The 17,500-nt window shown below is 39.8% G+C and overlaps 2 protein-coding genes across 4 annotated transcripts in view; both read left to right on the top strand.

Annotated features, from left to right (window-relative positions):
* Positions 1-1,544, top strand: part of LOC137999854 (uncharacterized) — a 36,152-nt gene extending 34,608 nt beyond the window's left edge. For both annotated transcript variants that reach the window (XM_068845801.1, XM_068845800.1), the window contains one exon: positions 1-1,544. This exon is cut by the window's left edge and continues 913 nt beyond it. The gene's annotated coding sequence lies outside the window, so the exon portion shown is untranslated.
* Positions 1,545-4,058: 2,514 nt separating this feature from the next.
* Positions 4,059-16,197, top strand: LOC137999853 (testin-like). Of its 2 annotated transcripts, none has more exons than XM_068845799.1 (6): positions 4,059-4,192; positions 7,447-7,538; positions 10,778-10,997; positions 12,127-12,366; positions 13,668-13,883; positions 15,101-16,197. In XM_068845799.1, exons 1-6 carry the CDS (start codon positions 4,178-4,180, stop codon positions 15,449-15,451), a joined length of 1,134 nt encoding a protein of 377 aa, XP_068701900.1. In that variant the 5' UTR covers positions 4,059-4,177; the 3' UTR covers positions 15,452-16,197. The 2 variants fall into 2 exon arrangements, with proteins under 2 accessions (XP_068701900.1, XP_068701899.1); XM_068845798.1 differs by lacking the exon at positions 4,059-4,192 and adding an exon at positions 5,250-5,496.
* The last annotated feature ends 1,303 nt before the right edge of the window (positions 16,198-17,500 follow it).

Raw genomic sequence — 17,500 nt, 5'->3', positions numbered from 1 at the left:
AATATGCGCGGCATTGGGAACGAGAACTGAAAATAGCTTTTCAAAATTAAAAATAGATTTTAAAAAACTATGATGGTGCATGGAGATGTCGTTCTCTTGCCTCATCCTCTCTTGGTAAGAAGATCGCGGTTGCCTCGGCAAGCGGCAAACGCCAGACTGAAATTTGCATTTTGTCAAAAACCAAAGGAACCTGCTTAATCTTAGCTCATTTCTTATCTGTGGTGAATAGTTGTTTTAGGGTTTTTGGCTTTATTCAGAGAGAAATTTCGCTTTCCGGCGAAAAAAAATTTAGCTTAGCAACGCTTAGCGCAATCATTTACCATATAAGGTCAAATTAAGGTATATGAGCTGATAACCGAGATTGAGTGAACCAATCAGAGCACACAAAATGCATTATCCGAGGTTGAGAATATCCACTAAGTTGCAATAAACGAATTTTCGTGCTCTTATGATAAAAAGCAGCCTGCAGTTTGCCGTTTGCCGATTCACATAAACGCGTTGGATTTGAATTACGAGGATTTTTAAAATCCTAAAAACCGTGCGCCCTTCTCTGAACCAAAGCGAAATTGAATTGCACGCTCGTGTTTTTCGCGCTCTTGGTTCTGGATACGCGTGCTTAACATTTTCGTTCTGATTGGCTCAAGCAAAGTTTGTTTCTGGCTCAAGTTATTTTTTTTGATTTTATTTTCACGACGATCGGTACATAACGCCAAAAACGTGATGAACAAGTTTTGAGAATGCGCACGGATAGAAAAAAACCTGAGAAAACTGCATCGGTTTTCTCGACTGGTAGTGATAGCTTTTAAATAATTACCGAAAGATATATGTAGGGCTGATTAATTTCGAAACAGTGTTCAGCCAAGGCTTAACGAAACCAAGTTCCAATTCATTTATATTTTGTTTATTGTGTAAAGACTGTTCGTTGTCGAAAACAGTCTCAAGCAATCAAGAGGAAGGCATTTATTTACTTGAAACGCTAGTGTCAGTGAAAACCGTGTTTTGATTACGAATTCGCTTGTCTATCAGGCCCTCGACTAATCGTAACGTTGTTTAGTCTATTCAATCTCCAATCTCTTTTCGGTGTGAAAACAAACTGACTACCACCCAAAAAAATGTGGAATGTAAAAATAATAATAAATACCGTCTATCCATCACTCACCAACAACAAATTCCCACCTACACATGCCCATTAGTTTGTTAAAGATGTACCTCCTTGTGGAAGCTACAAGCTTGGACGAAACTCATTGGAAGAATGTGATACACCACTATGAAATGGTCATTCCCTTATTTGCCTGTGATAAAAGATTACCTTCTCCATACTTTTCCCCCTTCCTCTAATCCAATGTTGGTTAAGAAACGGCCAAAAGCTTTCACAGTAGTTTTCACTGACCACATTATCAACATTGGGGAAGAGGAGGGGGGACATATAGACTTTTTTTGAGAGTGTATGTCCAAGGATGTCAGAGTTTTTCCCAAGAGTTTTGTCCAAGATTGCTTTCTTTCTTTCCAACCCTGCCCCCTTCCCCCCCCATCCCCACCCCCACTTTAATGAATGCCAACAAAATGCAAGTAGTTATATTTGACAATGTATCGCAACTTATGGTTACAGGTCGACCAAGGGATTTTACCAACCAAAGTTTTTCTTTTAATTGGAGCTTCTTACTGGATGAGTATTTTAATGGTTGTGGTGTTCCAAACGGTACAAGAATTAATTAATCTCTCAACATAGCTAAAGGTATTATTAAAGTATGTGAAATACGGTAAAGGAGCAAAATTTCTGCGTCAATCCATCGGTTTCCTTTAGGTTTTAAGGCTGTATGCCAATCTCGACCCCAGAGCTCTTCTCCCGGTTGAGAGAGAGAACAGCTCTGGGGAACCCTGAAACAAAGTGTCTTCTCATTGGTTTTCGTGAAGAACAATCAAAAGCGTCTCTCATTGGTGCTTTTATGTTAGCACGAGGATTGAGCAGGCGCCGTAAGGTTCAAATAGCCAGTTTTTGGCTATAAGAACCCTACGGCGCATGTTCTCCTACATAGAGTTTGCCAGAGCCTTGGGTAGATCCGAGGCTCTGGTGACGAGAATGGGCTGTGTGCTTGCAGCCAACAAATCTTGAGGCGAGAAAGTAGGTCTGCAAAGCGTGCATATAGTTACTGTTATGTGGCTTGAGATACAAGCTTTTTTAAATCAATTTGCTATCTCATGCTATGTAAAAACAACTCGACTGCCTTCAACAAAAACCAAGTTGCTTTGGACACGTAGCGCTACAAATGCTTTAAATTACGGCCAAAGTTAAGCTATTCAGCAATAGCCAAATTTGCTATTGGGTGAATGTATCTGATTTGTCTCGTTAGCAATTACCAATTACTAACCAAAATTTAACGAGGTAGAATTGCAAAACTACAGAAAATTACTGTAACAACCTACCAGTTTCTTTTATGTATTTTAATGAGTACGTATATCTAGTGCTCAAACAACGCCGTTAAATAAATTCTGTTGCATTGATGAGAACGTCTTGACCTTCTTTTTCTAAAACTATAAAAGCAAGGTGACACACGCTAACACCAACCCGGTGTGGCCAACACATCACGCATGCGCACAATCATTTCACCCGGTCAATTAGCAGCCATGGACAGCTGTTTCGGCCTTTTGGGCTTCATGGCATAGCTAACATACAGCATGGCGTAGCTAACATACCAGGCAGGTTGGTGTTAGCGTGTGTCATCTTGCTTTTATTGTTGTTCTTCTTTTTCTGCCCTCATCCCACTTGAGGTTGTTTTCTTTTTTATTTGTTTAACGCGAGCCTTTGATGCAGAATCTATTTTTTGCTAATTGCAAGGATTTTACCTTTCAAATGAGCATTGGAAGACATTACAGTCATTGTGCCTGATTTCTTAAAGGTCCGATTCAATAGTCGCCCTTTTGCTGTGTCGAACGCAATTGAGTTCGACTTATGTTCGACAAAAGTTCTACAGCTAGGTCAGACGTCGACATTGATTGTGCCGCATTTATTTCATGTTGGACCTGCCGTATTTTGGTCAGAGATAATCGTAGGAATGTCTAGCAAACATGTTCGTACATTGTAATAATTTATGCATTAAATTCGACTCGGCAGAAATTCGACGTTTAAATCGGTGCCGCTTTTCTGTCGCAGGTTCCGACACAGCCTGTCGAACTTGCACCAGAAATGCGGCAGGTGATTCAGATGCCACACTTCTGCCTTGTCAAACTCACTTCAAATGAGTTCGACACGGCAGAAGTCCGACGTTTGAATCGGGCCTTGGTTCAGCAAATGAAACTGCCTTCCCTTGGCGCATTTCTTACATGAGTAAAGAGGAGAAGCGTTGCGTGACATCCCGAAGGACGGCTGCGAAGGAGACTGGGCTTGAACGGGACTGGGACTTGGACCCATGACCGCGCATTGCGCTGCACTGCGCTGCACAGCGCTGCACTGGGCGCTTGGCACTTGTGAGTTTGACGAGGCTTTCTTTACAAGTTGCGGCCCAACTGCGACTCCAACTCTTTCCGCATCTCAAACGTATGAACATTTCATATCAGTCTGATAATGCTAGTTCAGACCTCAAATAGGCTAAAGAAAATGCTTTAGTGGCATGGCATATCATCCTCGGAGAACCAGGGACCCTGGGGGGGGGGGGGGGGGGTAAACCCTTATAAGGGCTTAATGGGGACGTGCGGCCAGCCAGGGTATGTTTTTCGGGATTTTTGTCTTGAACAGGGTATTGAATTTATCATTTTTTGTCTTAATCAGGGTATCGATTTATCAATTTTTGTCTTAAACTGGGTATCAAAAATCGGAATTCTGTCTTAAAATGGGTAGGAAAATCAGTGATATTTGTCTTAAACAGGGTCAGGGTATGAGGGGCCGCGCTGCACCTCCCCAACCAGGGATACATCGAGTACCCCCCCCCCCCTCCCCCGGGCCCAGGGATAGTCAGTCGGGGCAGGAGAAAAGGCGACGAAATCAGTCGTCACGGGACAGGACGAAACTTCACAAACGACCGCCGGAAATACGTGTGCATTCGCAGGCTAAGCTCCCCTTGACGTAGCAGAATATTGGAATGTCATAGGTCAAGTCCTAGGGCATTGATTTACAAATCAGAAAGAAAGCGTTTGTCTGAAAGAAGGACGTTTCACAGGACGTTTCAACACCGAAGGAGAAATGCCCCGTAAGGAGGTAAGATGATCGTTCTCCCTTGATCCTACTGATGAAAAACCCAAGTCTAGAGTCAAAAAGGATAGTTTTGAGTCAAGCGCGAGTTTCAACGACTTTCTTCATCAGTGAAACACAGATCGAAACTTTCTTGTAACAGAAGCCAATTGTGACGGTGTCTCAGTAAAATCTTGCAACTGATTGGTATTTCGATATTGTCATCATCTAAAGGAAATATCTGAGTTTCTCACCAGAAAAGAGGTTGTACGAATGCCCAAGAGAGCGCAATGCGCCAATACCCCACCACTCATTTGCATAAGAATAACATCTATTGTATTCTGATTCGTTCTTTTATAGAGAACGCCGCCGAGTGCTCACAAAGGTGGCAGGGTATTCAGCAGTTACTCCCTTAGCTTAAGTTCCGTTTAAGCTCTCATATTCCTAGGGAGCGAAACCACCATATGTAGGTCTAAAAAATTGCTTGGCTAGTTAATTGTTAGTTGCGTCATACCTTTCTGCTTTTTTTCAGTTTCTCATCTGAGAGTTTAAAAAAAAAACGGCAAAAGCAGACTAAGGCACAGACATGATGGTTACTTTTTTTGATGGGAAAAATCAGTTACATCTGTTACATCTGTTACATCTGAAAAATCTGTTACATCTCTAAGCTTTAAAACTGACGCGAATGAAAAAAAAAATGAAAAGCTGTTTTAAAATGATCCATCGTTTCTCCATTTGAACTAGCGGAGTTTTGCGTGGCTCCAAAATATGCATTTAACGCAAAGTATCTTCACTTTAATTATACATGTACGTGGTTTGCTTTTCCGGTTAAGCTGTTCATATGTATGTGCAACAAGAAATCAAATAACCATTACATCAGCGGAAGAAATAGTTTTGTGAGAATGCATTATTTTACTTGATTTTTCTTTAACGATCGAAAACGATTGATTTTTCAGTTTTTAGTTTCGGCAAAAGAGCTCCGCGTAAAAAAAAAAAACAGATACGGTTAATATATTTAATTTGAATGCTAATTACCGTCCACCATCCCCTCCCTCATTTTGTAACATGACCCGGCATTCCGCGCGAGTTTCCAACTTGAGTCACGTCCGTTACTACGTTAGCGTTTATTTGGGAGGGGAAGATATTTATGACGAAATAACATTGGCCTAATTGCAAAAATCGAAGCTCTGTTTTCGGTTGCTTGTTGTAGTTATCGAACTTTTGACCTGTAAAAAAGACGGAAGGTATTAATAGAGATTGAATTTTTCGATCTAAGCCAGGAAATGTCGGCCACGACGGAGGATGCGGTAAATTTTCATCTTCCCAAAAAGGTTAGTCGCTTTTTTCTGTCGATCTTCTAAACTCCTTGACGAAACAAAGCTGTTATCGCAGTAGTTATGTTACACATTCCTAGAATAACGATTTTTTTTGTTCAAGGGACAGTATAAACAGCAAACACTCGAAAACCCAGAGATTTCTATGTAGACGTTCGCTCACATGTCACAATGTTCTTTGCCGTTTTGTTACGAACGTTTTACTCTTATCTTATATTCATCTAAAGCACAAGTCATAATTACTTACGTCTGCATTGGTTCTCTTTTTGTATAAACAATTAGATTAGGCTTGATTTCCAACGCAAAACTACTTCTTTGCAAGGAAACTTGATCTTTTCAGAAACGCGAATACAAAAGTCACTTGTTACTGATCGTTTCGGATTGTCAAATGCAGAACAATTTGGTTGAGAAACCCTATAAGGCATGAAAAAAACTAGTTGATGAATTCGGTTTTCGTTATTATAGAGAACTTGAAAGCTCCAGGTTTTCTTACCACATTGCACAAAATTAATAATGCGATTATTGTGTGTTAAAATAATTAATACTTAAACTGAAGCGAATGTTTCTTTAAATTTAGCAAAAGTGTCCTCCTCGCGAGATTTATTCGGACGTTTTTATTTCTCTGCACTCTATATTATTAAGTGATATGGAAATAACTTGTTTCGTATGTGTTATAATTTATATTTAATTCATTTGGTTTTAAATGAGCATTTGGTCAAATTTTTTGTAATTTGAATGTATTGATAAAAGCAAAAAAATAAGTCAACAAGAGAAAAAGTAGAAAAACTGTGTGTCTGTTAACCCTTTTGCTCACAATAAAATTATTATGATACTGTCAGATTTTACCTTTTTTAAACTTGTCCCAGTTGACAAATAATAATTTATTACCAGTCAACTGGGACCCCTTGACAGTGAAAGAAAGGGATCTTTATTAAAGTATCTAGTCATTCTAGCACTGGAGCACTAATTGGGGATACTGTTAACTGAAATTAAGCAGATCAAGTCAAATGTTGGTGTTTGAGGAGAGGGGAAACTGGAGTAACTGGAGAAAATCCTCTCGGTGCAGAGTAGAGAACCAAAAAACTCAACCGACGTGTGACGCCGAGTCTGGGAATCGAACCCGGGCCACATTGGTGGGAGGCGAGTGTTCTCACCACTTTGCCATCTCTGAACGTTTTTTGTCCATCAAAAATTATTCACCTGTTAACCCTTCTATTTCAGATATATTCAGAAATGCACGTAATTTAGAAGCATGTAATCTGAGAAGCATCACAGTGTCTCTTTGCTGTTCTCCCCAACATTACTTTTGTCTAGGAATATCCATGAACAGTGCCCTGGCCCCATAGGTTTTTCTTGAGCCATGAGAGAGCCATGAAGCTGTGAAGACGGGTCGCAAAGCAGCGAGAAAGAGAAAAAAACTCTGGTTACCTTGGATTTGAATCTCACTTTCATGCAGGCGCCAGGGTCAGGATCTGACCCTCAGGCTTGGATTGGTTGATATTTTACAAACATGCAAATCAATATGATTGGTTTGTTTGATTGGTAATACCAAGGGGACGCATGATTGCTAAGATGCCTTTGGTCCCTTTTGAAATTATCAATTTGATTCATTTGACAGCTGGCGTCAGCATGAAAGTGAGATTCAAGTCCAAAGTAGCTAGAGGTTTTTCTCTCTCGCCGCTTCAGGACTCATCTTCACCCGCTTCTGCGACTTGCTCGCAGCTCAAGAAATTATTCATATGATTTCCTATACTAGTACAACTTTTTGAAACTAGAGTAGAAAGTAGTTCCTTGTAATCACATTTATTCATTCACTCCTTTTTCCATGTCCATGAACTAATGAGTAAACTGTGAGGCCTTGAGCTGCTTTTGAAAATTTAAGTTATGGTTCTAAATGACAATATCAAAGGTCCATGAGCTAACTTTTCATGTCTTGTTTGGTTACAGTTTACTTTAGGCCATGAAAGAAATGCAGGGTCACCATGTCTGAAATGCGGCCCAGTCAAGTGTGAAGGAGGACTTGATTTGCACTTTTGGAGGTTCAGTTTTTCCTGTCAATATTTTTATATAATCACATGATTTCAAGTACAATTTGGAATAACTAAGTACAAGTAAATTTTTTTAAAAAACAACATTCAGGCAAGTGTAAATTATTTGTAGTACTCTGAAAAAAATTTACAAGTGCTTACTTATTCGAAATAGCACAAGAAAAATCGTGAGATTACCTATTAAAAATATATACATGAAAAAAATTGAAGATGTCCACTCTGGACATTAACCCATTGACCCCTGGGAGCCCATTGACCCCTGGGAGTAAGATTTTACCCTTAGGCTATCTAATGGCAGGCAATTTTACTCATCAACTGGGGCATCATAGGGCGCCTGATAGCCTGGGACCATGCTTCACAGTTGGGGTTATGGAATGAAAAAGAACATGGCAAAAAATAAATTGGTGATCAAAGCGAGGCGAGCGGGGGTCTTGAGGAGGGAAGTGGCGACGTAGCCTGGAGACATGCCTTTCATGCCACTGATCCACCGTGAAGGCCAGAAATGTCAACAAGTCCATCAAATAAACTGTCAAAAAGTTGACCTCACAGATGTTTCTTTGCATGAGTGCACTCGGAAGTCAACAACAAGGTGCACATTTAATTTTTCACGCGGGAGATAAGATTGCAGTGAGGGCGAATTTGCCGCCTCTGCAAAAACTTTTTGATTTCGCCTGAAGGCAAAAGGGTGCCTGTCGTTTTAGTTTTTAATAGTCTAAAAAATAAAGAGTTGCTCTTTGATCCAGGGAAGGAGTTTGTCATTTTACCTGAAGAGTTAAAAACACCTCGACATAAATTGGTACGTGGAGAGGATTATTCGTAACTGGCTTGCCTTTCTTATGCCAGACAAGTCATCTGACTGAGGGAGTCATTTACAAAACTTGTAACCCATTGCAATGAGTCTCTAGACCAGGGTCAAGAATTGCTCAGCAGTGTTCTGTTCGGGAAGGAAACAGGGCTTCTGATAGGATGCGGAAAAAAATTAAAGATTATGCGGAAATTTTCGGCCATATTAAATGCATAAATATGCGTTGATTATGCGGAAATTACACTGGATTATGCAGAAATTTAAACAATTTATAGAACTAATAATTAGGCCCGTCCAATGTATTTATATGCTTATGGTGAATCAGGAATCAAAATTGCGACCAATACAGTCGCGTTTATGACTGAATTTTTTCCCTTTGCGATATCTGGAGGAGTCGCCAATTTGCGACCAGCTTTCACTGTTAAAATAAAAGGGTTAGCTGCATCGCGCAGCCACAGAGGCAAATATCGACTGACAGCATAGCTCGTAACTGCATCGCGCAGTCACATTGAGAGCATCATTGAAATCCAGTTGCCTGTATTTCTGTGAACGATGCGGCCAACCAACCACCCAAGTGAGCGAATGTGAAAGAATGTTTAACACATATTAAATGAAAGGTGACTGCGTGATGCAGCTCGAGTCAAGTACTTACATTTCATCCTTGCTCACCATAGAGTCTCCAGTAGCTCAGTGGTTAGAGCATCCATACTAGATCACGGAGGGTGGTGGGTTCGAATCCCATCTGGGGCTCGGATTTTTCCGAGTTCCCAGTGGGTTCAATTGTAACACCTTTCATTTAATATATGTTAAACATTCTTTCACATTCGCTCAATTTGGAGATATGGAGCAAAATTGTGATGTGTTTGAACCACGATCCATTCCATCGATCATTCACCATTTGCAGCGGTTTTTTACACATACGTATTGTGGGCTCCTACTTTTTTTTTGTTAAACTTCATCGCAATGATTCTCCCTACTTTTACAAATGAGCAATTTAATTAATTTTGCCATTATAACTTGGTGGCTAAATTTTCATACCTTGTTGCATCTTTTTTAAAAATTTCGAGCCAAGGGTACCGGTATGTTATGAAAACGTTTTAACTAGAGTCCAGGCTCATTGCCAAAAAAATTGCAAACTTTCATCTTGCGAACGAAATGGCGTGTTTTCTTCAATGTTTAGGAAAATAAGCGTTTCAAAGTAGTCGATCTCTTTGTCTTTTGTGTTTGTGAGGATGATAAGAAGCTGCTTTATCACTAATATCGGGCATTTCTTCAGTTTTATGCGGAAAATATAGTAATTATGCGGAGGATGCGGATTTTAGGGAATTATGCAGATCCTCATCGCCGCATCCTGTCAGATGCCATGAGGAAACTTCGGAATCACATGCAAAGCGATCCACTGTGCACCTGATCTCCGACTGGTGTAACACCTTCGGCAAAAGCGAAATTAAGATGGTTTAGAGGAAAGTGCCCTGAATACGAATGGAGATCCGTTTTAGTTTGGTCAGCAATTTCAAACACGTTGCCTCAGTACGTTGGTTTTAAAATATTCAACACTCAAAACGATCGCTAATAAAGTAAAATAAATTTAATTCAGTGTGCGAGCGCGTGACATCATGTTATATCATAAAAATGAGACAGTTGTAACGGCCGATTCAACTGATAGAGGAAAATGTCCCATAAAAACTTCAAATGGTGACGAAAATCCATTTTATGGACAGCCTGATTAATAAAGTTCACTCACCCACTATTTTCTGACGGTGTTGTCCTGAGTGTTTTGATGGGTTTTTGGGATGCTTCGATTTCCCCTTCAGATCCAACAGGTTGTCACATACAATATACCGGTATATAGACAAGGTGTGCAGCTTCTAAGACCGTTCACGGCCGATGGCCTCCAGAATTTAGCCGAATTTCGCACACTTACAAAGGTCGCTTGCCTCCCAGACTTGGGCACATGAAAAGTCTATAATTTTGCTAGCATTGTGCTAAAATCATTGCATTTACGCGGCTGTGCAACCTCAAAATCCTACTGGATTTTCGAGCTTTGCTCAGGTTCTTGCCATCGCCATATGATTGGGACAGAAGTGGTCGATCATTGGAATTTGATCAAAATCAAATTAACCAATCAAAAAGTGCAGATTTCCCCCAAGAGGGACAAAATTAAAAATCAGCACTTTTTGATTGGTTAATTTGATTTTGATCAAATTCCAGTGATTGACGACTTCAACTTTTCACATCTTCATTTTTAAATATTATTAAGCTTATCCTTCTTGAAGCTGAGTTCAATTGTCAAAGGACATGTGTCTAAATGCAGATCAGAGAGACTGAGAAATATGGATGACGTAGAAGGATTAGCTTGCAGTGATTAGTTAGTGTATCTGTCCACTGTCTCTTATGTAATTCAATTTGAATTTCACACCAACAGAAAAATCTGCAAAACATGCAAGTGTAAACCAGAGGAACATGATATCAAGAGTGCAGAAGAAGAAGCTCACAAGATTGTGGTGCACAGTTTGTTCTCCAAAGATTCCCCTGTATCACATATTCGTGATTACTTCCGCAAACTAGAAGCAGATAATAATACTCAGCGGTCAGAGTATGCTAAGCAGTTTGCATGGTGTCCACCTGGTTTGCAGCAGGGTGTGGTATGTATTTTTATCCATGGACATAATAAAACAGTGAAACTAGAAAAGCTAACCAGTGGTTAGGATATGCAAGTGAGAAATAGGTTATCAATGTGAACAAGCACTTCATTACATTTTACAGGTGGAGTGCAATTGTCTCTCCTGATTTTATGTTTAATTTATTTTTTAATTTGACACAAAACACTATTTACATGTATATTACAAATACTTACACTGCATTACCTATGACCACTATATACATGCTTACAAACACTTACAGATATAAACTTTAAAAAAACACGTACTTATAGTACTTACTACACTACTTTCTTACACTTACTAGAAATTTACACTCATTTACTCTCAATAACTTACAATACTTTCTTAAAAATACAGTGCTTACCTATAATAACTTACAATAACTTGGTTACGTAATACTTGCTATGATTAATCAGGAGTGAGACAGACAATTGTGCAGATTTTAGGAGAATAACTGTACGTTCTGTTTGATACTGTGCTATGCTAGGTCTGGTACAGTTCTCAATGTGGTGATTAGTGTCAGTAACAGTACTCTGTCGGGTTGCGCCTCGCATGGGATACTTTTCCCGTTCGCGCAATCCCTTTTGGGCCTTTTATTCATTCTTATCGATTTACTATTTGTACATATTTACGTATTGCTTATGAGACCAATAAAGTTGATAGACTGACTTGTTACGTAATGATCAAAGTGGGTCTTGTTTTGGGGACCAAACTGGGTCAAATTTTGAAAGCTGTGCTAGCTTGACTCCTTCGTTGAAATAAGGCAGGTTGCGGGTTACACACTCATTTTGATGATAACTCGTTAGCTGCTCATATAATGACTAATAAAACTGCCTCCTGCCAGGAACTACGGTAACCTCAACTGTGGGAAGTCTTGTAAATCAAAATGTGCATCATGATCGGCTACATGTGTTTTAATTTGTATCATGTTCTTTGATGGCCTTGCAATGAATGCCCTTTCAAGAGTTCAAGGGGGACTTTTTACAAAAATTACCTTAAATTGGTACTGAACAATTTTTTTTATTTTTTATTGGCCCTGAATGCCTCTTTAAAGTCATGAATCATTATGTTGCAACATAATTAATGAAATTATTGTGTTTTTATTGCACAGTTAATGAAATATATGGAGGCACTACCCCCTCAGGTCAAACCCAAAGTGGGAAGTGATGGTGCCAAGTATCGTCGCAAGCAGATGATGTATCAGTTGCCAATTCATGACCATGATGAAAATTACTGTGACAACTTGACGGAACCAGAGAGAGCGAGTATGCGGCAATTCTGTGATGACAGGAACCAGCATGCTTTGGGTGTGGGTGATGTACGAGAGAAAACCAACCCAGTCTCTAAGTGGGTAAGTTGAATCAATGGAAGAAGCTACCATAGTTGTGCAGTATCCAGAAGTTATCTTGATTACAAATTGGTGAAAAACTTCTCAAGTTGTTTAAAGAATGGTTCAACTGCCCACCATTTGGCTCAGTGGATTGAGAATCAGACTATATACCATGATGGGTTCAACTTTGGCCAGACCAACACTCTGTAAATCCTCAAAAGGTTACGCCATGGTTCGTACAATCTTGAAAAGGCCTTGAGTTCGTTTAAGGTCCTTGAAAAGTACTTGATTTCTTTATTACTGTAGGCCTTGAAAGTCCTTGAAATTCACACATTCTGTGTATCTCGAGAGACTCGGATTTCTTATTCATGAGTGGTGCTTATTAATACAGGGATATTTTTGGGCGGATCAAGACTATGCGGAGAAAACAGAACTTAGCAAGTGCTCTTGGTATCCAAAAAGAAAATTCGTGGTAATCACGCATTTTTCATAAATAATTAAGCTTCAATTTGGAAAGGAACACCATACAGTTCTTTGCATTTTAAAGATTTTTACAAATATTGTTGATTAATTATCTTCGAAAAATGCGTGGTTACCCCCAATTTTCTTTTTAATACTTGCCAAGATATGGTTTTCCGGCATATTTAGTAAACCCCGCAAAAATACCTTTCAATTAGTAGGCACCGTCCTTAAATCAAATGGTTCAATGCCATAGTACTGTCATCTGTTCTTAATGTTCTGTTATTTCTCCTTTTTTCTTTCCTGTTCCGACACTCCGCTACTGTCCCGTTGTTCACTTCAATGCACATATGGTGAATTAGCTTGCCCATTCTAACCTCTTGGAAATTTTGGATTGTCGTTCCTTTAAGCAGATTACCACACTTGAGGGCATTTTAGTGTCCTAGTGATGTAGTTTAAGCCGGCGTACAGGCCGTTTTCCTTCATCTATTCCTCCGTACAGGTCTTTCTCTCACTTCACTTCACTTCACTTCACTTCACTTTGTTAATTAAGTGCAACTTTGAGAGCAGTCTTTTAATTTGCACAGCGCATCAGTTATTGCACGTTTTTGACAGCATCCACACGGTGGTAAACTGTTCCAAGCCCTGATATAGTGGCTCTTGGGATAAAACTAAATTTGTACACATTTTGTTCTCGCGTAAGTTACAATGTGCTGTTGCATAGATGCACCTTTGGGTAACTTGGATAGTGAATTTACCCCCTGATCGAAAAGCCTCTTTCAATCATGTCTGTCCTTGACACATGGCCAACATAACTGCAAAAACTTCCCGCACAAATTAAATCTCATTATTACCGTTACCAGGTTTGTTTCCGATGCAGGGGTGAGATTGGCCTTGGAGAGGTTGCTGTGTTTGCATCTCGTGCAGGAGAGAACAAGTGCTGGCACCCAGGATGCTTTGCGTGCATCGTCTGTAACAACATCTTGGTGGATCTGATTTATTTCTACAAAGATGGCGGCATTTACTGTGGCAGACACTATGCTGAGTTGTTTAAACCCCGCTGCGCTGCTTGTGATGAGGTAAGAAATGGTGCGTCAATCTCAAACATACTTGTATTTATTTATGTATTTATTTATTTAAGGATTTGTAAAGTGTAGAGGTGCTAAAAAAAAAGATATTTCCCCTTCTAAGTTTAAACACCTAAGCTAAACCCCTAAAGTATAAAAAAAAAACCACCACCCGAATGACTACAAATCTAATTACAAATTATGATCTAGATAAAACTTAAACTATATACTATGACTGCCACTTCAGCACATACAGGGAGAAAAAATATTTACGCGGCGACATTTAGGACAAACTGCTTTAACCCTTTCACCCCCCGAGGGCTTCCCCATTGACGAGTAAAATCGTCTGGCGTTAGTCAAAGTAAAATCTATAACTGTCAATTGGCATTTATCGCGGTGAAAGGGTTAATGGGCAATAACCTAGATGTTGTTAAAGGAACAAAAATATCGCCATCATGTACACGCAAAAAATGTCGTACCCGTATGAAGTTTTGATATCGGTCCATCAACCGGAACAAGTCCTGCCGATAAAAGCTATTATTAAAAACTGAACTACTGATATCAGATTTCGAGCATTTTCACTGGCTCGCTGGACACAGGCTATCAGTTCATATACCTGCTGTACCCAATATGGTCAAGGAACGCGTCAGTAATAAAGCGAGCTGAGAAAACATTCTTGCAGCCCTGAGGAAAAATGGCCGACAAAAGCCCTTTCGGACCGGAATAGACCGAGGCAGAAATCGATGCTTTAGTCGACAATACTACCCCCGGGAACACTATGGAGGTTTTAATAACACAATTATTCCACTCGTGCTTGTTGGATATGAGATTATTATAGCCAACTCGGCGCTGCGCGCCTCGTTAGATATCTATCCTCTCATATGCAACGCGCCCTCGTGAAATAATTGTTAGTTATCCTCACTGATCTTATGAAGAGAGAGGAAACGACTTGTCGTAAATTATGACATCAGCGACCTTTAGATCGAAGTACGAGTTCTGAGCATGCGCATTGCGGTTGCCCGGAAAGGAAATCTTATATCCGAAGTATTTGACGCTCCAATCTAAAGATGGTTATTACCATCGTGGAAAATTGTGGAAACACTACCCATGAAGCTTCAAAGAGTAGTGGAAGACCGCAATCATTGGAGCAAAGGTGATAGATTCCATGAAAGTAGAAAATCGATGTCATGGCTTCGTCGACTAACGTTCCCCTTTTTGTTCTGTCTTAGCTCATCTTCAGTCGAGAATACACCCAAGCCGAAGACCGCAACTGGCATCGCAAACATTTTTGTTGTTACGAGTGTGACTTGGATCTGGGCGGGATGCTGTATGTGGCGCGTGACGGCCATCCTCACTGCATGCAGTGCTACAATCGACTGTATGCTAAGAAATGCTTCCATTGCCGCCAGATCATCGCGGCAGACGCGCAGCGGATTGAATACGAGGACGATTTCTGGCACGCGACCGACGCGTGCTTCAAGTGTGCCATGTGTCAGACCTCGCTAATCGGCAGGCAGTTCCTTCGCCACCCGAGGAAGAACCAGGTTTTCTGCTCCACTGAATGTGCGCGGAGATACTAAGGATCGACTCTGTTTTTGAGCGACTGATTTAATTTTTATCTCTAAGCGATGTTTACGTTTTTAGATTTTCACATGTTTTCATGATGAAGGATATTAATTAACGCATTCAACAGGACAGTTCAAACATTTTTAGGGAAGGGAAATGCCCATCTCTGGATGTAAAGGTTAATTATGTTTTGGATGCATGGGGAAGTTTATTCTAATGTCGAAGTATATTTAAGTTCCCTCATTAATTTCTTAGCTATACAGGTAATTCCAACGACGCGAGCTTTTGCTCTTTTATCAGTGACACGCATAAAAAAAGTAGTTTTATCGCGTTAAGGCAACGGACAAGTCCCTCTCCGGTTCCAAGAAAATAAAGAAACATTTAATTTTGAAAGTTTCAGTTAAGTCCAACTGGACCACCATACGCAATTTTTTGGCTATCTTTCATTTTGAAAAGAGCGTTTCCGAGTCGTTTTGATTGCTTGACAATACTAATCGGAGGGAGAGCACTTTGCTCTCAACCGATATGGAGCTTTGTAAATTGGTCGATTGTCCAGATGAATAACGTTTAGGATTTACAAAGAGTTGGGAAAATTAATAGGCATTGAAACACTGGTTATAGTGATTCATTTTATGGGATTGAAACGCTTTCTTCTGTATTTTTATGCGAAAGAATCTTGAATTACTGTTGGTCGAGCACTTGACCAGAATTAAGACGGTGCTCAATAAAACCTTGCTCCAAGGTATTTTTATTTTTGCCACTTGTTGAATACGAATGCTATTCTTTGTCGAAGACAGTGCCGGAAGGGCACAGCGGTGACGAAAAGAGTTCGTCTACTTGAAGCAACTCTTCGCTCGTATAGAATGTTTTCACGTCAAGTCACGTCACGTCACGGCGCCCGTGTTGGTGTCCGTAAACGATGGAACAGCGGCCATGGTGATGTTCCTAACTAATCCTCCGGGAATTTAGCTCTATTATCATGCAAACGTTTTCTTTGGTTTCGGTGATCACGTGAGTGAAAACACTCTATTGAAGGCTTGATCAACGATAAAGGTTGATTGCATGTTTGATCGATCCAACATGTTGAAAATTACAGGGTGTCCAAACGTTATCAAACATTCTTTCAACATGCTTGAGCAAACAACACTCACAGGTTTGCGGGTTAGTGAAAAACCCTGTGGTATAAAGAAATAATTTTAAAAACAACAGCTCTTCTTTCATTTTTGCTGTAGTTGTCGTCAGTTACGTGATATAAATTGCGCTTGTATGTTTAATTCATAAACAGAATATGAAGACATATAAGGAGCCTCGCTTGAGCAGTCTTGCTATGGTCGTTGTCCTGGGAGCTTTATGCTGTAACGTGACCTTGAGTTGCGTAATCTGCACTGTGATGCTCGAAAAAAAATAGTTTTGTGGCTATAGAACGATTTCTTGTGTGTAAAATTTCTCCTTAGGTGCCTAGATCACAATTTTAATCGCATTCAATCGCAATTTTCTAACTTACTACGCATGCGCTACATTTAACAGGGTTCAATTCGACAAAGAAAAATCTGCGAATAGCGGAGTTCTTTGCGTCGTTACCTTTTCTAACATAAATTTCTCATAAAAGACAAACACTTTGTTCAATTATGAGGAAAAATAATACAGATAGCGGAAGCATTGAGTAAATAAAATGACTGCTGTATCGAAGCCTTGTTTATTTTCTTGCAATCCTTGCAAAAGTATTGCTCAATGCTACTGCTGTCTGTACTATTTTTTCTCATAATTGAACAAAGTGTTTTGATGGTTTTAGTCCTTTATGAGAAATGTATGTTAGAAAAGGTAACCGTGCAAAGAACTCCGCAATTCGCCGCTTTTTTTTTTTTTGTTATCGGAAGAACCCAATTGAATTCAGCGCTTGTGTAGTAAGTTAAAAAATGCAATTGAATGAGGAAAAGCTTCCTCGGAAATACGCCTATTTCTCGAGAACCGCTCGTGAGAATTTAACGAAATTTCGCACGAAAATACGTTAGGAAATATGTAACTGGAGTATTGAAAAAAATTGAACTTAAAGAGAGGCAATT

This window comes from Montipora foliosa, chromosome 4 (genome assembly GCF_036669935.1).
Source record: "Montipora foliosa isolate CH-2021 chromosome 4, ASM3666993v2, whole genome shotgun sequence".
In the NCBI taxonomy this organism is placed as follows: Eukaryota; Metazoa; Cnidaria; class Anthozoa; order Scleractinia; family Acroporidae; genus Montipora; species Montipora foliosa.
Note: the sequence above shows the minus strand (reverse complement) of the source record. Positions and strands in the feature narration are given on the sequence as shown.

What these genes read in the sequence shown, in the direction of transcription:
- LOC137999853 (XM_068845798.1), top strand. Translation starts at nt 5,449, where the DNA reads ATGTCGGCCACGACGGAGGATGCGGTAAATTTTCATCTTCCCAAAAAG. An exon ending in CTGGTTTGCAGCAGGGTGTG is followed by an intron (nt 10,998 to 12,126) that starts GTATGTATTTTT and finishes TTTATTGCACAG; the next exon opens with TTAATGAAATATATGGAGGC. An exon ending in GCTGCGCTGCTTGTGATGAG is followed by an intron (nt 13,884 to 15,100) that starts GTAAGAAATGGT and finishes GTTCTGTCTTAG; the next exon opens with CTCATCTTCAGTCGAGAATA.